Here is a 19923-nt window from a genome sequence, read left to right as displayed (position 1 = left end):
GAGACTAACAAATTTATTTGAGTATAAGCTTTCATGAGCTACAGCTCACTTCATCGGAAGCTCACAAAAGCTTATGCTCAAATAAATTTGTTAGTCTCTAAGGTGCCACAAGTCCTCCTTTTCTTTTTGCAGATACAGACTAACACTGCTGCTACTCTGAAACCTTAAATGTCATAGTTTCCTTTAAATCTGTAGAAGTCTTAAAACCATTTCCACGGAGACACTCATTAGTAAGAAATTCATATAATTTCTCTTCAAATAAATTGTTCTTTTTCACACTGATTCTTTGGTAGTGCTCTTGAGGCTACTCACTACTACATGAACTCCTCATGAATACAGAATCAAAGTTTCACTGAATGAAATGTTCACCAAAATCTTGTCCCTAATGAAGCACTGTACTCAGTATTCTATCAGATATCCACAGGTGTATCTTTCTCATGTCCCGTTCAGGATTTTATTGACCCTATTTTACCATTTCAGAGTCCACAGATAAAGGAACAGATGCAGAGAAGACAAAGGTCATATCTGAAATACAGGGTTATTTCAGAGGTACAGTTCTGACAAATGGGAATAGAAATGGCCATAGTCGGTTACACAGATGAGCCACAAGCACTAACCCATCTCAGAATGTTAAACATTTATACAGGCAAGACTGACTGTTTTGACAATGTAATTTGAATTAAAAAATTGGATACAAGGCTGAGCCAAGTACCAAGTCCTATTTTTTCCTAAGCCTTTACTATATTTCTATTTGTATTATTTTAATTAGCATTGTGTAACATTTTTGTATTTGAGAAGAACTAACAAAGTTACTAAAAACAAATGTGGGAAAAAGAACAGATTAAGGGCCCACTACAGCAAGGCATGTAGGCACAATTCTAACATTAAACCAATATTGTTTTAGGTGGTTATGACGAAATCATCTGTTGCAGGTGGAATATAGAGCCCTTAACTCAGGTCTTGGCACTTAAATAAAGGGGGAACTAACTTGCATGAAATCTGTTTTACAATTAAATATATTGGCAATTTTTAAAGCTACACTCAAATTCTTTTTACTTATTAGAACATTAAATTTTGTTGTTTTCCAAACCGACAGTGTGTGTGTATAACACATAAATCTTTACCTCTCTCACTTTAAAGGGATTTCAACTTTTTAACTAGTAATTTAGAATTTGATAGTATCAAGTATACCTGGCTAACCAATTCTGGTATTCCGAGAGCCCTATCAATTTCTTCTAGACCATCAAAATTCCTTAGTGCCAAATAAAGCTGATCCAGGAGAGTTCCCTCATCACTTGGTGACTCTGATGAAGGATGCTGGCACAACAAGTCATCTGGTGAGCTGCCAAACGGTTGCCTGTGAAGACATGAATATAACTTTGGTAAACAGGTGTTGGACGAAGAGTACCCACTTCATGTGGATAAATGATTATTTCTCACAAATTGAGCTAATGAGTCTTATACTACAGGTGACAATGATTTCCATAGCTGCAAATTTTCTTAGGTAACTTCTTCTCACTGCTTAATACCCAAAGAAACACTTATACAACTCTCCCTTAAGTCACTGGGTGTTGCATGCATGTATCAGAAGGAAACACAAATACTGCCAGAGATATTTCTCGGAACTAACTTCACAGAATGGGATCAACAAATGAATATGGAAGTCAATGTAGAATCTATTTAATGAAGATAGACGCAAATCACTTAGCTAAACAAACAGAAAAGGAATTAATTTTTTTTTTACTAGTAACTCCAAATTACATACACTAGATTAAAGATACTACCATGAGCAGATATAAGGACAAAGTCATTATAGAAAGCTTCCTTAAGAGTGGAACCACACTCACTCTTATTCATCGCCCTTGCCAATCAGACCATACAGTCAAAGGGTAAAATTCACCCCAACTCACCATACCAAGCTCAAATAGCTCAAGTTTTGTGCCAACAAAGAGAACAAAGGAAGACTTCCTCTACTCCATGGGTTCTCAAACTGGGGGTCAGGACCCCTCGGGGGGTCACAAGGTTATTATATGCGGGGGTCGCAAGCCATCAATCTCCACCCCAAACCCCGCTTTGCCTCCAACATTTATAATGGTGTTAAATACATTAAAAAGTATTCTTAATTTATTGGGGGGGGGTCACACTCAGAGTCTTGCTTATGTGAAAGGGGTCACCAGTAAAAATATTTGAGAGCCACCGCTCTACTCCATGTCACAGAGGGGCAACAGCACCACTGGGGCAACAGCCCCCTTCCCTGTGAGGTAACAAAACCATGCAGCAGTGGATCCATCAACAACCACTCTTGCCCAGGCTAAAAAACTTTACTTTGCAGGGATGTATATGTCCTGATTCAGCAAAGCAGTTAAGCATGTTCTTAACTTTAAACATGTATTTGAGTGTCACTGACTTCAGTGACAACTTAAGCACATGCTTAATGCTTGATCAAATTGGGCCTTAGAATGGGGATACCAAGGAGACGGGCATTCTGTCATGTGCTGACTCTCCAAAATCTTGTTCTCCATCCAGTGGAACTGCACTTGGCAGGCAAGCACCCTTAGAGCTGCAAAGGCAGGAGGAAGTTTTATCCCCAAACTGGAAGATCGTACTTATTTAGAAATAAAACTGGATTTGAAACAACATTTCAGCTCCATCTAAATACCATCTCTCTTCTGGGTAATTCACACAGAAATTTTACAGGACCTTTTACAGCTTACAGACATATGCAAACACACTACAGAGGATGCAGCCTGCTGGAACTGCAAGGTCACCCGAGGCACTACCTTACATATTGCAAGGGAATGTCCTGTCAAAGGCAATTACTGAGAGTCAATGGCAAGCTTTTTGTCAGACTTGGGGGGCCGGGGGGGCGCGGGGAACAGATCTACACTATACAGTGATACTCTTGGCACATACCTCACCATGCACCCAGCTTTGAGAAGATATAGAAACACTGTTAGCATTATGTTAGCTTCCATAACGAAATTATTATTTGCCAGTAGGAATCTAATTTTCACGCCACAGTGAAGGCTAAGAGAAATACTGCCAGACTACACATCGGAGAAAAAAAACATATTCCAGGGAATATGACCAATTGGATACCCATTCACTCAGCAAAGTAATAAAATATACTAAACAGCACACATATATACACTAAACAGCATTTTACAACTTTCAAGCACTGCACAAATATAAACTTATTAATCATATATAAAGAAAATTACTAACATTCGTGCTCCCATAGAATTAGAAATAATTTCAGGAGAAAAACAATAGAAAAATCCTACAACCTTTATCCAAGTTGATATCAAACTCAACAGGTGACCTTGTTAAAATAAAGCACTCCTGGAAAATGTATCAATGGGAGTGGCCAAAATTAAAAAAGAAATTGTGAATGGATATGAATATATACAATGAGAAAACAAAAATAATAAATCAAAACTTTGAATGTCAAACAATTAGAATTACTTACTGATAATTCATCTATTTTGTACACACTGATGCTAAGCTCAACTCTTATCTATACAAATGTATTCTTTTCTCAATAATTAATTTTGTAACAAACTGTATGATATATGATTCCTGATAATAACTAATCAAATTATTTAAAAAAAAAAAAAAAAAAGACAACTCAGTGCTTGCTTGACAAACAACTAGTTGGCTTCCTTATTATGTAGATTGCAGATCACCATTTGTCCCAGATAACATACAATAATATAAAGACTGTGAAATCTAATCCATCAAGAGATGATGCAAACAAGCCCCAACTCGATGAAAGGGGATTGCCAAATAATGATGCAATAAAAAACAATTTCCTAATTACAACATATAAAATAATTGTTTGACTTTTAGATCCACTGGAGAAAATGGAGCAAAAACTATAGTTTACATAAAAGATGAAGGGAAGTTGGATCTGGACTTAAATGCTAACTATATCCCATTATCTCACAACTGAAGCTTACAATATACATAATTCTTTTATTTGAATGAAATTCAATAGTAAACTATTGAAACTGAAGATCATTATTTTTCAATAAGATGAAGGGCTAATCTTTGTAGCTGAGCAACAATCTGCCAAAGAAGTAAACTATGAAATGATTAGGCACATTAGTGAGGGTGTTCCACATCAATTGGGCCCTCAGTTTGTAATCTGCTAGGGGCAAGGAGCCTGGATGAAAACCTGTCTCCATTGAAGTCAATGGGAGTTTACCATTGACATCAATGGAACCAAGATACCATGCTCTGTCTGTATTGGGTTCTGTACGAAGACATATATATCTATGTCGCTAAATAAGTAATGACAATGACATTCTCCAGTCCTGATTCCAAAGTGGAAGTTCTGGCCAGCACAAGTTGAAAGTCATTTGATAAATACGTGAACATTTCCCTTGTTTGTGGGCTCCCTATCTCGTAGCACAATGCATTATCATTAAAGTATTAAGAAAACATGCTCTATCAATTACTGTACCAGAAACAGGAAAATTCTGAATGCTTCCCACTATGTATAATACATTAAAAAAAACACAAATCCCCTTCTAACAGGAATATATTTACCTGCTGATCCTAACCATAGCAATATCAGGCCACTGCAGCATGCTTTACCTGACACTACAAATTACAAGTATCCAGAAATAGAAGTTGGTACAAAATGCAGACACCTTATTTAACTGTGTATCTTGCCACAAGTGTATCCAATCTGTGTGTCATTATCTACACAGATCACTTATGGGTTTCCCAGTGGAGTTTAAGGCATTGGTTCTGAGCATATAAGACCTAAATCGCTAACAGAGAGGCTGCCTCTCACCTTGTGCCATACAGCCACATTTTAGATCAGCACATTCAAGCTCAAGCTGAAACCCCACAGGTAAGAACAGGAAAAGGCTGCTGGAAGGGCATTTTCTGGGGATCCCATGTTCTCAGAATTCACTCTCTTCTCTTGGTCCTAAATAGTTCAAATCTATTGCCTTCAGGACATGCTGTAAAGTGCAGCCTTTTTCCTCCCTCAGATGTTTACAAATGGGAGCAATGCGAGGGCAGGACTTTATGGATATAGAATTATTTTAGCTTATTTCCCTGGTTTGTTGGCCATATCCAATGACATTGCTGTGATTTAGTTATTTTGGAGCGATATTTCTGCTGGAAGTACTTTTAAGTAGGGCTGTCGATTAATCACAGTTAACTCACACGATTCACTCAAAAAAATTAATCGCAATTAATCACAGTTTTAATCACACTGTTAAACAACAGAATACCAATTGAAATTTATTAAATATTTTGGATATTTTTCTATATTTTCCATATATATTGTATTCTGCATTGTAATGGAAATCAAAGTGTATATTATTTTTATTCCAAATATTTGCACTATAAAAATGATAAACAAAATATATAGTATTTTTCAATTCACCTCAAATAAGTGCTATAGTGCGATCTCTTCGTTGTGAAAGTACAACTTACAAGTGTAGATATTTTTTGTTTTGTTTTTGAGTGCAGTTATGTAACCATGTAAAACTTCAGAGCCTACAAGTCCACTCAGTCCTACTTCTTGTTCAGCCAATCGTGAAGAAAAACAAGTTTATTTACATTTACAGGAGATAATGCTGCCATCTTCTTATTTACAATGTCACCAGAAAATGAGAACAGGCATTTGGCATGGCACTTTTGTAGCCGGCATTGCAAGGTATTTACCTGCCAGATACGCTAAACATTCGGATGCCCCTTCATGCTTTGGCCACCATTCCTGAGGGCATGCTTCCATGCTGATGGTGCTTGTTAAAAAAAATAATGCATTAATTAAATTTGTGACTGCACTCCTTGGGGGAGAATTGTATGTCCCCTGCTCTGTTTTACCCACATTCTGCCATATATTTCATGTTATAGCAGTCTTGGAAGATGACCCAGCACATGCTGTTTATTTTAAGAACACTTTCACTGCAGATTTCACAAAATGCAAAGAAGGTACCAATGTGAGATTTCTAAAGATAGCTACAGAACTCGACCCAAAGTTTAAGAACCTGAAGTGCCTTCCAAAATCTGAGAGGAACAAGGTGTGGAGCATGCTTTCAGAAGTTTTAAAAGAGCAACACTCCAGTGTAGAAACTACAGAACCCGAACCACCAAAAAAGAAAATCAACCTTCTGCTGGTGGCATCTGACCCAGATAATGAAAATGAACACATCAGTCCACACTGCTTTGGATTGTTATCGAGCAAAACCCGTCATCAGCACGGACGCATGTCCCCTAGAATGGTGGCTGAAGCATAAAGGGACATATGAATCTTTAGCACATCTGGCATGTAAGTATCTTGTGACGCCGGCTTCAACAGTGCCATGAGAATGCCTGTTCTCACTTTCAGGTGACAAACAAGAAGCAGGCAGCATTATCTCCTGCAAATGTAAATAAACTTGTTTGTCTGAGCGATTGGCTGAACAAGAAGTAGAACTGAGTGGACTTGCAGGCTCTAAAATTTTACATTGTTCTATTTTTGAATGAAGGTTTTTTTTGTATATAATTCTACATTTGTAAGTTCAACTTTCATGGTAAAGAGTTTGCACTACAGTACTTGTATTATGTGAATTGAAAAATACTATTTCTTTTGGTTTTTTAGAGTACAAATACTTGTAATAGAAAATAAATATAAAGTGAGCACTGTACACTTTGTATTCTGTTTTGTAATTGGAATCAATATATTTGAAAATGTAGAAAACATCCAAAATATTTAAATAAATGGTATTCTTTTATTGTTTAATTGTGCGATTAATTTTTTTAATTGCTTGACAGCCCTACTTTTAAGGTATGTCAAAGGTGCCTACAGCATATGGAGAATAGCATTGGGAGATCTATTGGAAAAACATGATAAAGTGGGAAAAGCATCAGGAAAGACTGGAACTAAGGCCAAGTTAAAGTTATAAATAATCTTTCATGGCCAACTTTCAGCAAGAAAACAAAACGTTTAGGGTGTACACATCACACTCTGAAATAGTCACAGGCTACGTTCTTTTCCCCGGGCTTTCAAATCATTCCTCAAAATTCACTTCTTTCGACTTATTTCCATGCTGATTTCCTTCCCTGTGCTCCTCCCCTATCCTGCCCTATTTCACTCTCAATTTAAAAATCTGTTCCTCTTTCATCTGCACGTTCTATGTTTATTTAATTTACACTGTAAACCTTTTCGTGCCAGAGAATGTGATTTTTTAAAATCTCTGTAAAGCCCCATGCACTGTTATGGCACTATATGAAATGTATAGTAACAAATAAGTAAAAAGATATGAGTTTAATATGTACTGATCAGACTGTAATCATGCATTTGGTACTGCGGAAAACAGACTGAGGTTATTTAACCCAGGGAGAGAGAGACTTTCAGTCTTGCTTCATTTTTCCTCTCCTGCTCTTGACAGGATTCTAGCCCGATTAAAACAAAACATACACATAAAAAAAAACCTCCCCAAAAGTTGAAAGGTGATCTACACTAGAAACAGTAGTACCCACATATAGAGCAACAGACAGCAACATTATAGTCGCTACTCATGGTAAGCCACTAATGTAAATAGGACTCAGGCATCTTTTCCACCTGTTCACCTACAAGTTTTCATGACTTGATGGTAAAAAATGCAGAGAGTCTTGCCTATATTAATTCTTGCACTATTTCCATCACCTGTGCTTCTGCACCACTGGTGGGAGTTGATGTAATATGGAGGCATACATTCTTTCAGTGTACACATGGCCTAACCAGCAGAAGGAGTAACTGGAGGTAATGCTGAGTCATGAATGCATATTGTAGGCATATAAATGTCAAAAAAGCATAAATCGACTATTTTGTTCCCTGAAAGCATGCACTACATACATTAAAAGTGTGTTTGTTCCCATGAAGCTCACAAAATGTGGATCTCCAAGTTTTCCTGTAGAATATGACTTTTTGATTTGCCAGTAAGACTGACCTGTTCTGATTACCAAAAGATGTCTGATCTATAGGCAAGATGCTGTCCGGCCACGGTGCGGTCTGATTCGGAGGAGCTTGCTGTTGGCTGTATTGAGGTCCCCCCATATTCATCTCCAGTTCAGATGGCCCTAAACAAGAAAAAGCAATCAAACATCTGTAATAGTGAAGGGCCACTACCTTACTGTTTCAGAGTAACAGCCGTGTTAGTCTGTATTCGCAAAAAGAAAAGGAGGACTTGTGGCACCTTAGAGACTAACCAATTTATATGAAGTGAGCTGTAACTCACGAAAGCTCATGCTCAGATAAATTGGTTAGTCTCTAAGGTGCCACAAGTCCTCCTTTTCTTTTTACCTTACTGTTGGTGCTTTCAAATAAGTTATATTTGCTTTGAGTGAACAAAAAATTGTCAGCATCTTCATTTGTAAAGAGGCATGTAGACAATAGATCTTTTGTCTCAGTTTAACCATCATTCCAATTTAAGACTTTGCTTTCTTCTCGTTGCACTTTAACAATTTCAAAGCATCATGAAATTACTGGTCAATAAATCTTTCACTTTTTTATGTTTAGCATACATCAAAAGAACTCTGCAAATACAAACTGATGAGTATGGTGCTACATTTGAAATGACATAACAAATGCAAATATGAACAAAGACTAGTGCAAAGGGTATAAGCATTCTACATGCAATCTGTATCCAAAGGTGCTTGCTTTAGTACTGACCTAGCACAAAGGAAGTGTTAAAATATATATTTTCTTTTAGAACCTTATTTCTTCATAAACTAGAAAATTTTCCTATCCTATTCCTTTGGTCACATATCTCTGTGCGGCTAAAGAAAGACAGAAAAACTGTTGACATAGTGACAAACATTAAAATACACACCTTATACAGGCTCTCTCCTCGTTGAGCAGGATATTTCCCCTGTATGCTGTAGGGAGCCTCTAACTTGCTCAACACAATTTAAATCAAGTCTATATTTGAAGCTAGATGTTACCTTCTACCTAATCATACAAAGCAGTAATTGCAAAATAATATACTACAGTAAGGCACTGGGGCTTACCCATATTCATGACCTGAGACTGAAGCATCTGTCTTGGGCCTGGCTGGCTGCTGGGTCTCATAGGAATGCTGGCTGTTGGGTTACGTATCATACCTCCTTGGATTGGCCTGTTCATGGCACTGGTTGTAGCAGCACAGGTTACCCTCACAGCAGAACCCTGGGCACCCCAGTCTCCAGATGGCATTGCAGGCCGAGGGGTATTACCACCAACCATTCCTGTATGAAATCCAAATACAGTGAGACCCAGAAAACATCTCCAAATATTCCTGTTGGTTGATTAGCTTAATTTTCCAGAGAAAAATGTACTAGTTTGTCAGGTTTTATTCAAAGCAAATTATATTTCAACTGCCTGTTCAGACATGTAACTCTGCAGGCTTGTGCATTTTGCTGTTCAGTTGAGGAACTGGGGACTACTGCAGGTTTTACATGAAGGTGACCCTTTTATCATTTCTGAAAAGCTGTTAAGCGTAAGTGTTCCCATATGTACTCCACAACAGGTGCGGAGGGTGTGTGGATAACCCTGACTTCCTTTCTCAGGAAATGGATCATGTTTGCTGGCATACATGTCAGCGATTTGCTTTTCAAGTCCTATGTGAGAATGTGAAGATCTGGGGAACAACAAGTTATTAATATACATTTATAAACAACAAAAATGTAAATATTAATTCTTATTTAACACTGATCTTTTGAAAATTCTTGTCATTCATAACCACGAGCCTTCCTAACTACAAGACTTACCCGGACAAACTTGAATCAATAGATGGTGAAAGGAAATTACTCACAGGAACTTTCTGATACTCGGTGCAGTTCATTACAGCTATATTAGGGGAAGTCCTCCTACACCTACTGTAAACCACTGATATAATTTATTTACACTTTAAATTTATAGGCTTAGAGTACTGTACTACTGTGGTAATCAAAAAACTAAAACTTGTAGAAATACAGCATTGGTAATCATTTCAATACTGTATTAATATAGGAAATGTTGGCTCAGCTCAGATGGCTGGTCTCGCTAATCTGGTACTCTGAATAATCAGTGGCCAGTGCCTTCAGAGGGTGGTAAAAATAATAATTCACCAAGCCAATTGTGCAATGCAATATGTTGATGGGGAAAAGTCCCCCCCCCCCCGATCCTTGTAGGCAATCAGCTTTCTACCTGAAGTATGAAATTTGCTTCCATATGACTTATGGTTTTTTTACATCTACACAATTCTATCAGCTGAAACACATGGCAAACTAGCACAAATGGCAAGAATACGGATGGCATGCTCCAACATGCATGCATAGTATGGAGAAAAGTAATTCCCCTGAGAGTCTGCAAGACAATCCCTACACTGCTCTACAAGAATCAGGTATTTTAATTGCTGGCACAGTAGTACAATTTGCATTTCCTGATATTGATACAAAATGAATACATAACTGACCTTTTGCTGTCAACATTTAACATGCTTTATACCATTGGTTCTCAACCAGGGGTCTAGGGCCCACTGCATGGCCTGAGATGGTTTCAGGGGGTCCACCAAGCAGGGCTGGCATTAGACTTGCTGTGGCCCAGGGCAGAAAGCCGAAGCCCCTCCGCATGGGGCTGAAGCCTTGGGGTTCCAAGCCCAGCCATCCAGATCTGAAGTCAAAACCTAAGTAACTTAACTTTGCAGGGCTCCCTGTGGTGTGGGACCCTGGGCAATTGCCCTGCTTGCTACCTCCCAATGCTGGCCCTGCCTTTTATATGCAGAAAAACAGTTGTTGTGGCACAGGTGGGCCATGGCGTTTTTATAGCATGTGGGAGGGAGGGGAAGGGGGACTCAGAAAGAAAAATGTTGAAACCCCTGCTTTACAGCATCTGACTATTCAGACTTCTTAACTGGAATTTCATACTTCATAATCGTAAAACGTATGGTAACTGATGTAAGTAACTAAACAGAGACACTTCATCCAACTTTTCCAGTAACGTTTTCCCCTCTGGTAACCTTTGTAAGGTTTAGAGACAACTTACAGAAATAAGATCATTATAGACATGGCACAATCAAAAATAAAGTTTTAAAAAGGTAAATTCATTACAGATTTCTAATGCTTCAAACAAAACCGGGTTACCTGATTCAAAAATTAAAAGTCATAAACCCTGTTTCTTTTACTTAAAGTGAATTTTAATGGCCATGAAAGTAGGCAAATGGACAGCACCAGAGACAGAAGTTCTGTTTTTAATCATGGAACATACATAGTATGGGCAGCAATGTCACCAACATGCCTGAAATTCTGTTCTGGAGGTGATATTTCTATGATGGAGAGGACAGCTCATTCTCTGTGGTCATTTAATTCTTGACGAAAAAGGGTGCCCTTTTGCAGCAGATACACCAAACTATTAACAAATGGACAGAGATCACCAATTCATTTCACACAGACCACTGAAAAGCCAAATGACTTCTTCTTTGTTTGATTTCTACCAATTTTGGTGACATCTGAACCTGGAAAGCTGATGTGAAAGAGTCCCTATTCCACTACTAATCCAATAAGTCTAAGTATCTCCACCCATACCTTTCACATTGTAAGTGAAAAGCACGTATTCTTGTGCACCACTTAATCAACAAACATTCTGAAGTAGTCCAGGGCAAAGCTGATGTGCCACGATGGTTTGCTGTTTTATCGTTAACTGTCCACTATGTGAACCATTTTGCAGTCATTTGATATTTTCCATTCAGGTTGTGCTTTAGATACATACAGGATGCATCTGTAATGATCCCTACCTTGATTATGTTACGCATAAATATATGCAATTAATTAAATAAGTTAACCAAAACAGGAAACGGTATTTGAATTCTTACCTGTGCTATTGTTCCCTAGAGTTCCTTGATTTCCTATCATCCCTTGACTGCCCATCATTCCTGGCTGAGGTATCACTGAATATGGACTACTGTTTCTTATTGATGGGAAAGGTCCTGAACCTGATGGATTTTGCAATGTGATGTCGAGTGGTAAATTCTGGTTTGGTAATAACCTGCCCAGCTGCCCTGCCCGTGGGTTATTAAAAGCTAGACAAGAGAGAGAGGAAAAGCGAAAAAAACAAAGTTACATGACTAGAAACTTAACTTATAAAAATACACTCTTCAAACAGATGGGTTGAGATATACAGCGTTACATGCGCATATCACTCTGTAGCTGTATTGGATATGCCCCATCCAGACAGCATTACAAAAATTGCGATTACTGATGCAGGTACTGATTTGTATTTTAAGTAGTAAATGGTGTAAAGTTAAAATAATTTCCTGAAGTACAACTACAGCATACGTGTACTACCAGGTGATGTGTGCTTCACTGCCAAACAATCATATCCCTAAACGGGCTGTGGCTGAAAACAGAAGTACAGGTGTCAGCCTGAAGCAAAACTGTTATGAAATTCAGAGTTGGATAGGCTTCACAACTTTCCCCATGTAAACTGTATCCCTGAAGAAGGCACTAAAATCCCTGAAGAAGGCCTCTGACTGTATGTGGGTCATTTCCTGATACCGTTACTATCCCTCCTTACATAGATTCTTTACATTTTTTGCCATCAGTTAACACCTGTACTTTCAAGGTTCAGTAACAATTATTTCAGGCTGAAGTCTTAGTACTATACCACCAGTGACAACAAAACTACCAGGAAAATAGTTTTCCTTAAGTTCACTTTTATCTACTTTAACAAGTACATCTGAATTTCAAGACATTCCAACACATCCTATTTCTTAAAGAAACATACTTGCCCATTACCCCACCTTTTTTGGGAATCTATTCCTCTGCCGAGACTGATTTTAAAAGAATTTTTGCTTTAAAAATCAGCCTCAACAGAGAAAAATGCATATAGGTTTTATTAGAAAGGTGAATGTCAACTCTTCAAAAGAAAAGTTTCAGAGTAACAGCCGTGTTAGTCTGTATTCGCAAAAAGAAAAGGAGTACTTGTGGCACCTTAGAGACTAACCAATTTATTTGAGCATGAGCTTTCGTGAGCTACAGCTCACTTCATCGGATGCATACCGTGGAAACTGCAGCAGACTTTATATACACACAGAGAATATGAAACAATACCTCCTCCCACCCCACTGTCCTGCTGGTAATAGCTTATCTAAAAGCTCACGAAAACTCATGCTCAAATAAATTGGTTAGTCTCTAAGGTGCCACAAGTACTCCTTTTCTTTCTTCAAAAGAAAGCAACTGAGGGACAGTTATTCTTTGAGAGATTTTTTAAAGGATAGCAACTACTTCCTAGTATCTAATCAAATGGTTCCCAGCTGTGCTCTGTAGACTCTCTTGCTGCTCACGTGGTACTGGCTCTTCCTTTCTTGTTACCTGCATCATGCATATACTGCTAAAATATATTAAATATTTTCCTAAAATTATTTTTCCATATAAACATTTTCGGCAACTGCCCCAGGGACAGTTTCTGACTCTGGATGGCAAGAAGTCATACACAAAACAACTTCTTTATTTTGATGGAACCACAATACAAGAAAGCTAGAGAACTTATTTACTCCAGACTATAGTACAGACACTTATAAATCTTAGAATTCAGATGAAGTATTATTAAGCTAGTTTACAAAATCAGAAACATCTTACTACAAAAGGTGTCTAACTTGTCTTTCCTCTTTATTGTGTCATGACAGGAAGCACCTGTGTGAATTATTTTCTTCTGATGTTTTAAATTCTTTGCAGTAAACTCTTTTGTATAAACCTAAGGTGAGTCAAAACTTTGCACACAATACCTCACTCCTGAGCATTAGGTCTTGAAACACCATATTTAACATCAGTACAAACAAACAAACCAAGTCTGGTTACCAGAGAGACCAACCGACCTTACTGATTTAAAATGGGTGGGTACCACAAAGTCCAACTCAGAACTGAGCCAAAACCTGATTTCAGTAGCAACCCTAGGACACTTGCACTCTGAGCCAGCAAAGGCTTCAAATAATGCAAACGTGGAGAGAGTTGTTATGAATGCAACTTTATAAGTAGCCAATGATCACAGAAAGGAAACAGGGGCAGGTCAGAAGGACAAGGTGGCTAAGGGAATGCGATCAGACTCAAACTATATGTCCTATTGTTAGTCAGCCACAGGGAAAAGTTTTAATGGAATTTTCTTCCTGAAAAAAGTTGCTGGATCAGGCAAATTCTAGTGACTACAGTCAATTTTTTAAAAGTAAGTATCAATATATTCTTAAGTATTGTAACAAAAAGCCTCAATAAAACATTACAGGCAATTTCCAGAGTCTGAAAAATAACTAAATGTTTTTATTAAAATAAAAGCTGTTTTGGAATTGAATATGATTTAACACTGATTCTGTATTACTTTTGTAGGTGTTTATGGCTGGACATTAAAAAGGGGAATCCACTCACTATTTCAGCGCACATGTAATTTTCCCTATAATACTTAAACTGCAAAACTAGGCAGATGATTCTATGGGACACTGATGCAAGAGCAGGCTGGGGAGAAAACATATTTTGTGATATTACTGGGTAAGGAAAACAGAGCTGCCTGGTTTACAAAACTACTTGCCAAAACCCAGTATGACTTCCTGGCTCACAACTGCTTTGCTGTTGTGCTATTAGGAGCTCTGGCAACAGACTTAAAAGGTGCAGGTGTGACTGTTTCCAATGTTCCTTTCTGCAATTTAATACACAGAAACACAGCTTAAAATACCATTTTATTTACATTACTAAGTAGAATCAAATAATAATAGTATCTAATGTTCCTGTGAATGAAACAACTTTGGTACTGCATAAAGTTTGCGCAAGTCATGTCAAACACATGATTTGGCCCAAATAAGAGCTGAAGGTAGTGTGATGTCAAAAGCAGACTTTGAAGGGACAAAAGATTAGTGGTCTTTGATTCTGGGTCCTCATCCTGAGATACCTTAACTTCTGAAAATTTAGATCTTGGCTGGGAGAACCTTTTGGAAATGAGCCACTGCACCTCCCTTTAAAAAGAGGTCAGGTAAGAGGAAGTAATGTCAGCCAAGGCAGACAGTTAACTCAGGAAAGCCACCAGGTGTCTGGACCACATGGGAGGGAACTGTCAGACCAGGTCTCACACAGGACTCTACTGAGACTCAGGAAGCACAAAGACTTCTCTTTGAATTATATATTGCCTAGGATAGTCTTCCTCCACTTACCAAAATGAGTATATTTAACATATACACTGTTTAAACCACATCCACACCATGTCACAAACTGACCCAAGGCAAAGCATTCACAAGTACAAACAAAACGTTAGTCTTAGCTCATGAAAAACAAAATAAAGAACACATAATAATGTAAACTAAGAAATAAATTTGAAAATTGACTTCTTTGGCTTTTGTCACATAATATATCACATTTAAATTTAATGGTCAGTAGTGTTAAGTATATATCTAGCTTCTAAAAAAAAGTTTAGAAGGGTTAAAAATGTGAATTTACCCAACGGGAGATGCCATCGGTCTTGAATAGATATGTGTTTAGAAAGTTTACAAAAATCCACAGAATAGTTCCAGTTTATTAAATAAATGGGTATTTTAATAATATGTCTAAAAACTATATTTAGGCAGTATTTAGAGCATGCCCAATTTATAAGGGTAAATATTTTAAGCTGGATTTAAAAAAAAAAATCAAACCAAACCAAAAACCAGGTTTACCTCAACTTTCGTTTTCAATAACACTCCGACCTTACTTGAAGTATTTATTTTTCACAAACAGATAAATATTTCACTTACAACATGTAATTTCACTTATAGGGGACACTGTCAACTTGAAATTGAGTCAATTAAAAACAATTGGTTCAAATTCAGTGTAGGTATTACACTTGGCCATAAGTCCTGCTGGCAATTTTGTAATTTTGGAAGCACATTTTTCTATTTATTCTAATAAAAGCACTCCCCCACACCCTTTTTATTGTGAGAAACAGTAAAAACAACTATACAGAAAATGCTGTCAAATGTGCAAAGTTAACAGGCTGGAAAAAACAATAATATATTATTATGATTAATAACAATAGCAGGTAAAATATTTTCAAACAGACGTGTGAATTTTATTTTAAATTGAGTGTCCCTTTAACCCTTCAAAAGGGCACTGACTTTCAGCACAGTACAATATTTTGGTTCCAATTGATCAGGACAGCAGATGGTGCTGTTGGGTCACAGCAGATCTGAAATAGCTCAACTGTCTACTTCACAGCCTGCCAGCCCCTGGGGCATCATTGCAAAACCTACATTTTCATCTGACAATTTCATAAACTTGCATGACCAGTTATAACACAAACTCACTGCTCTGTGAAATCCTCATTGCTGGTTTCTGGGTTCCAACAGACGTGCCAGGGCTGTTTTCACCTGTAAGCTGCATGAGGTCATTGATGATGGCTTGCTTGTCGACTGATCCAGCTGCAGCCCCGGGCCGGGTATCTGGGAAAAGCTGTGGTAACTGACTATTCTGTAGATCATCCAGAATCTCCTCCAAGTTATCCAACTCACTGCCCGGCTGCAATGAAAATATAGCACAGGTTGTTCTTCATATGAACAGTAGACAGGATCCAATCATGGCTCTTAGAGCCTGTGGAGCACTGAGAGGAGGGTGAATACATGTAGTGCCTGAGAGGCATTCAGTATCATCTCCAGGGAGCCCGGTGAAGCGAGGGGGGAAGAGGGGACTCACTATACCTGTAGAAAAGGGGTAGGGTGCACTCTCTCCAGTGCTTACCACATACAGTCAGTTAGCCCAACCATCCCTATTTAGGTTACTTAACTGTGCCAAGATTCAGAGCTGTCCCTTGGGTACAGCTAATTGGGGTGACCACTCCAGACCCCATGTTTTGCGAGGTCCTGAGGGCTGGTGTGATTGACTGGCGCATTCGGTCCCAGAACTGATGGATTCATGACTTCCACCCCAGGCCCTGAACCCCTCTAGGGATGGCCCTGCCAAGGGAACTTCTCTCTCAGCTGAGGGTCAGGGGGCACAAGCAGCCACATTATGGCTGCCTCATGCACAAGTGAACTGTGTACTGTTCCCCCAGCACCAAGGCAGTTATAACTGGGGGGGGTGGGAGACAGAGTGTTCACAGTGGTGGCAAGGATGCTGATTTGTGTAGATATAACAAATAATAAACTCATCACAATCATACTGCTACTCTTTTTATGACTAAGACACACTATAGAAAAATTACTTTATATTTGACTAACAAACCCTCAATATTCATATTTTCCATGTTAAGCTTAAAAACTGAATACTGTGCATAAGCTAAACATTACAGCTTTGTAGAAATTAAATTGAAAATAAATTGGCAATAAAATGAAGTGCTGTATATTAAACAGCTGCTAATTAGTTACTAGATTTAGGAGTCTATCTTGTTCTAGTTATGCACACAACTCTCAAAAACATCCGTGGGAATTACCTATCTGCAAGCAAGCAGAGAACAGACCTCTAATTAGATTAAACACCTACAACAAAGTTCAGTTTACTCAAAAAACCTGCAGAAAATTAAAATCCAACAGACAAACACAAAGGTTGAACAGTGCATTTTTCTTGGAGGTGTCCATTTCATAGATTTTAGCATTGCTTAAATCCTTCTCCTCCATCCTTAAACATATGTAGTTAAAATTCTTCACACACTGAAACTTTGAAAATTGTTAAAAATTATGACCTCCTATTCTAGTATTTTCACCATGGAAGACTTTAAAATCTCTGGATATATTTTGTAACACAGCATATATATGAGGCTTCTATCAGGATCAGGACCTTTCTTAGGCATTGTACAAACAGAATACAGATGCAGTCACAGCAGCCATATGAAGGGTGGGAAATACAAAAACAGACACACACACACCCCTTTTACATACAATTCTTAATGCAATATTTCCCCCCTTACTATTCCTCCTCTAAATTATGAGCCTATACATCACTTATTGCTAGATTTCTTGTAGGTGAACCAAAAAGTACTAAACTCTTCTCCTCCAGTTCCCACCCATAGGCTTATAGATCAGTTTAGGGGGCAGGATCCACACAAAAGGTGTGGTGTGAAGGAAGGGGGAGTTAAATTTGGGAGACATAGACAGGAGCGTGGTCAAGGCTGGCACTGTTGGCCTGGCTGAGTGGGTGAGGAGCAATGTGATAAGAGATGGAGTATTAGGAAGGACGGCAGAGCTCTGAAGAGCCTTGAACTTGTTATGGAAGAAGTTGATGAAAAGATACAAATAGGGCAGGCAAGGAAGTTGATTTTAGAGGCTGCTTTTTAATATGAATTTAGGGGCAGGGAGGAGAAGGTTGAAAGAGTCATGGAGGGAGCAATGATGGGCATCATAAATATCAGAAGGATGATACAGTATTATTTTTGGGAATTAAGATATATGGCCTTCATTAAATAAAATTTGTGTAAACTAGGGGGGAAAGTTTTGCATGTGCAAGTTGTATTTTTGTTCTTTTAATACTCTGGCTACGATAATTCTGGGTTATACAACAGGCATAACAAAAGCTAGGGATGAAAACATTGGATCCAATTTAGTCACAAAATGTCACTCTTCCCTAGAAGATATTTTCATTTCCCCTGAGGAAGTGGCAACTAAAAACCTGGTAAGGAAAGGCCAACGATAACAGATGTCTTAGAACAATGCAACTAGCTAACTACCCCTTTTTGTTGTAGTGTAATCAGTGTTGCTGCTTTATTTTCACTTTTAACTGAGAACAGGTTTCAGAATTACCAGGCCAGTTTCAAAGAGAAAAACAAGACACTACTGTTAGGGCCAAATTCTCCCCACACATGCATACAAAAACTCTTTGATATCCACCCTCAAACGGCACCACATGTGAAGAAACTGGTGCACAAATCTCTAATTGTCTGACTTTCATAGGATTTCTCCACTGATTTTAATTCTGTACTCAATTTATTTCCTTCGTGGCCTAATTTGAACTTTAGGTAGGGTACAAGGCATACCTTAAACTCCCTATGTAACAACAATTTCAAAAGTGCTGTTCCTGATACAGCTCTGATGATCACGAGTGTGTCAAACTGTGTACACAAAACATATCTTTATAACAAAGCAATGACACTAAACCTCACAAAGTACTAACAGAGTCATGCTTAAAAATGGTCACAAGTATTTTACTAAGCACCTTTCCAGACAGTACTATGTGGATGAACAGTGTTCCAAAGCTGAAATTAACTTTGTTTTCATCCACTCCACTAATACTAACGTTTCTTTTGTAAAAATAGATGCTATTTTATCTTAAGCATTTAAACAGTTTCAAAATATATTGGTCTATAAGCACTACGGTATCAAATTTACCCCCCGCTACGTCCTTCCATGTATCTTAATGGAATTTAGATCAGGCCCTAAATGTTTCATAGTCAAAGTTTTTGTGGTTCCCCTCTTGTCTGCTGAGGGCAACAAGGCCAGGTTGCATTTCTTCTCATCATTCATGAGGCCAATATCATATTTCCCCCACCATCATGTGAAAGCAGTCAGTGGGGGCCTTTTTTAAAAATTGGGGTTTTCATGCTGGGAGGAACTTTAAAACATACAGTTCCTTAAAACCATAAAGATGGCTATTTATTAATTATTTGTTTAGTATAGACAACATGCTCATTGCTGTACAACATACAAAAATAAAAAGTCTCTGTCCCAAACAGGTTATAAGTTAAAAGACACAGAGAAAGCAAATGATTGGGGAGTGAGGTTGGGAAGGAGGGAGAATACGTGGCGGGGGATGATTTAGGGGTGTTCCCATTTATTACTGTAACAAACTTACACCTAAGGATGCATACACTCATAAAATGAAGGCTGGGGAGCTAAGCAAACTTGGCTCTCTCTGTTCTCTCTCTCACCCTTCTTTCTGCCAGCAGCACCACTTCCCTTCTGCATTTCTACACTCTCTAAACTCTGGAATACAACGCTTCGATCCTGCCGCCAGCCCATGCAGGAGTCTGCCTGATCCTCAACAGCC

The 19923-nt window shown here is 38.2% G+C and overlaps 1 protein-coding gene across 5 annotated transcripts in view; it reads right to left on the bottom strand.

Moving 5' to 3' along the window:
* NCOA2 (nuclear receptor coactivator 2) overlaps positions 1-19923 on the bottom strand; it is a 257624-nt gene that overhangs the window by 19748 nt on the left and 217953 nt on the right. For all 5 annotated transcript variants that reach the window (XM_084620245.1, XM_084620246.1, XM_084620247.1 and 2 more), the window contains 5 exons: positions 16257-16467; positions 11814-12020; positions 8995-9210; positions 7935-8064; positions 1192-1357 (listed from right to left, as the gene is read on the bottom strand). In XM_084620245.1, coding sequence (XP_084476371.1) covers positions 1192-1357; positions 7935-8064; positions 8995-9210; positions 11814-12020; positions 16257-16467 — 930 coding nt within the window. The remainder of the gene's footprint in view (positions 1-1191; positions 1358-7934; positions 8065-8994; positions 9211-11813; positions 12021-16256; positions 16468-19923) is intronic.

The sequence above is a fragment of the Lepidochelys olivacea genome (assembly GCF_965140295.1).
Source record: "Lepidochelys olivacea isolate rLepOli2 genome assembly, chromosome: 2".
NCBI lineage: Eukaryota > Metazoa > Chordata > Testudines > Cheloniidae > Lepidochelys > Lepidochelys olivacea.
The sequence above is the reverse complement of the archived record's forward strand: the minus strand, read 5'-3'. Positions and strand labels throughout refer to the sequence as shown.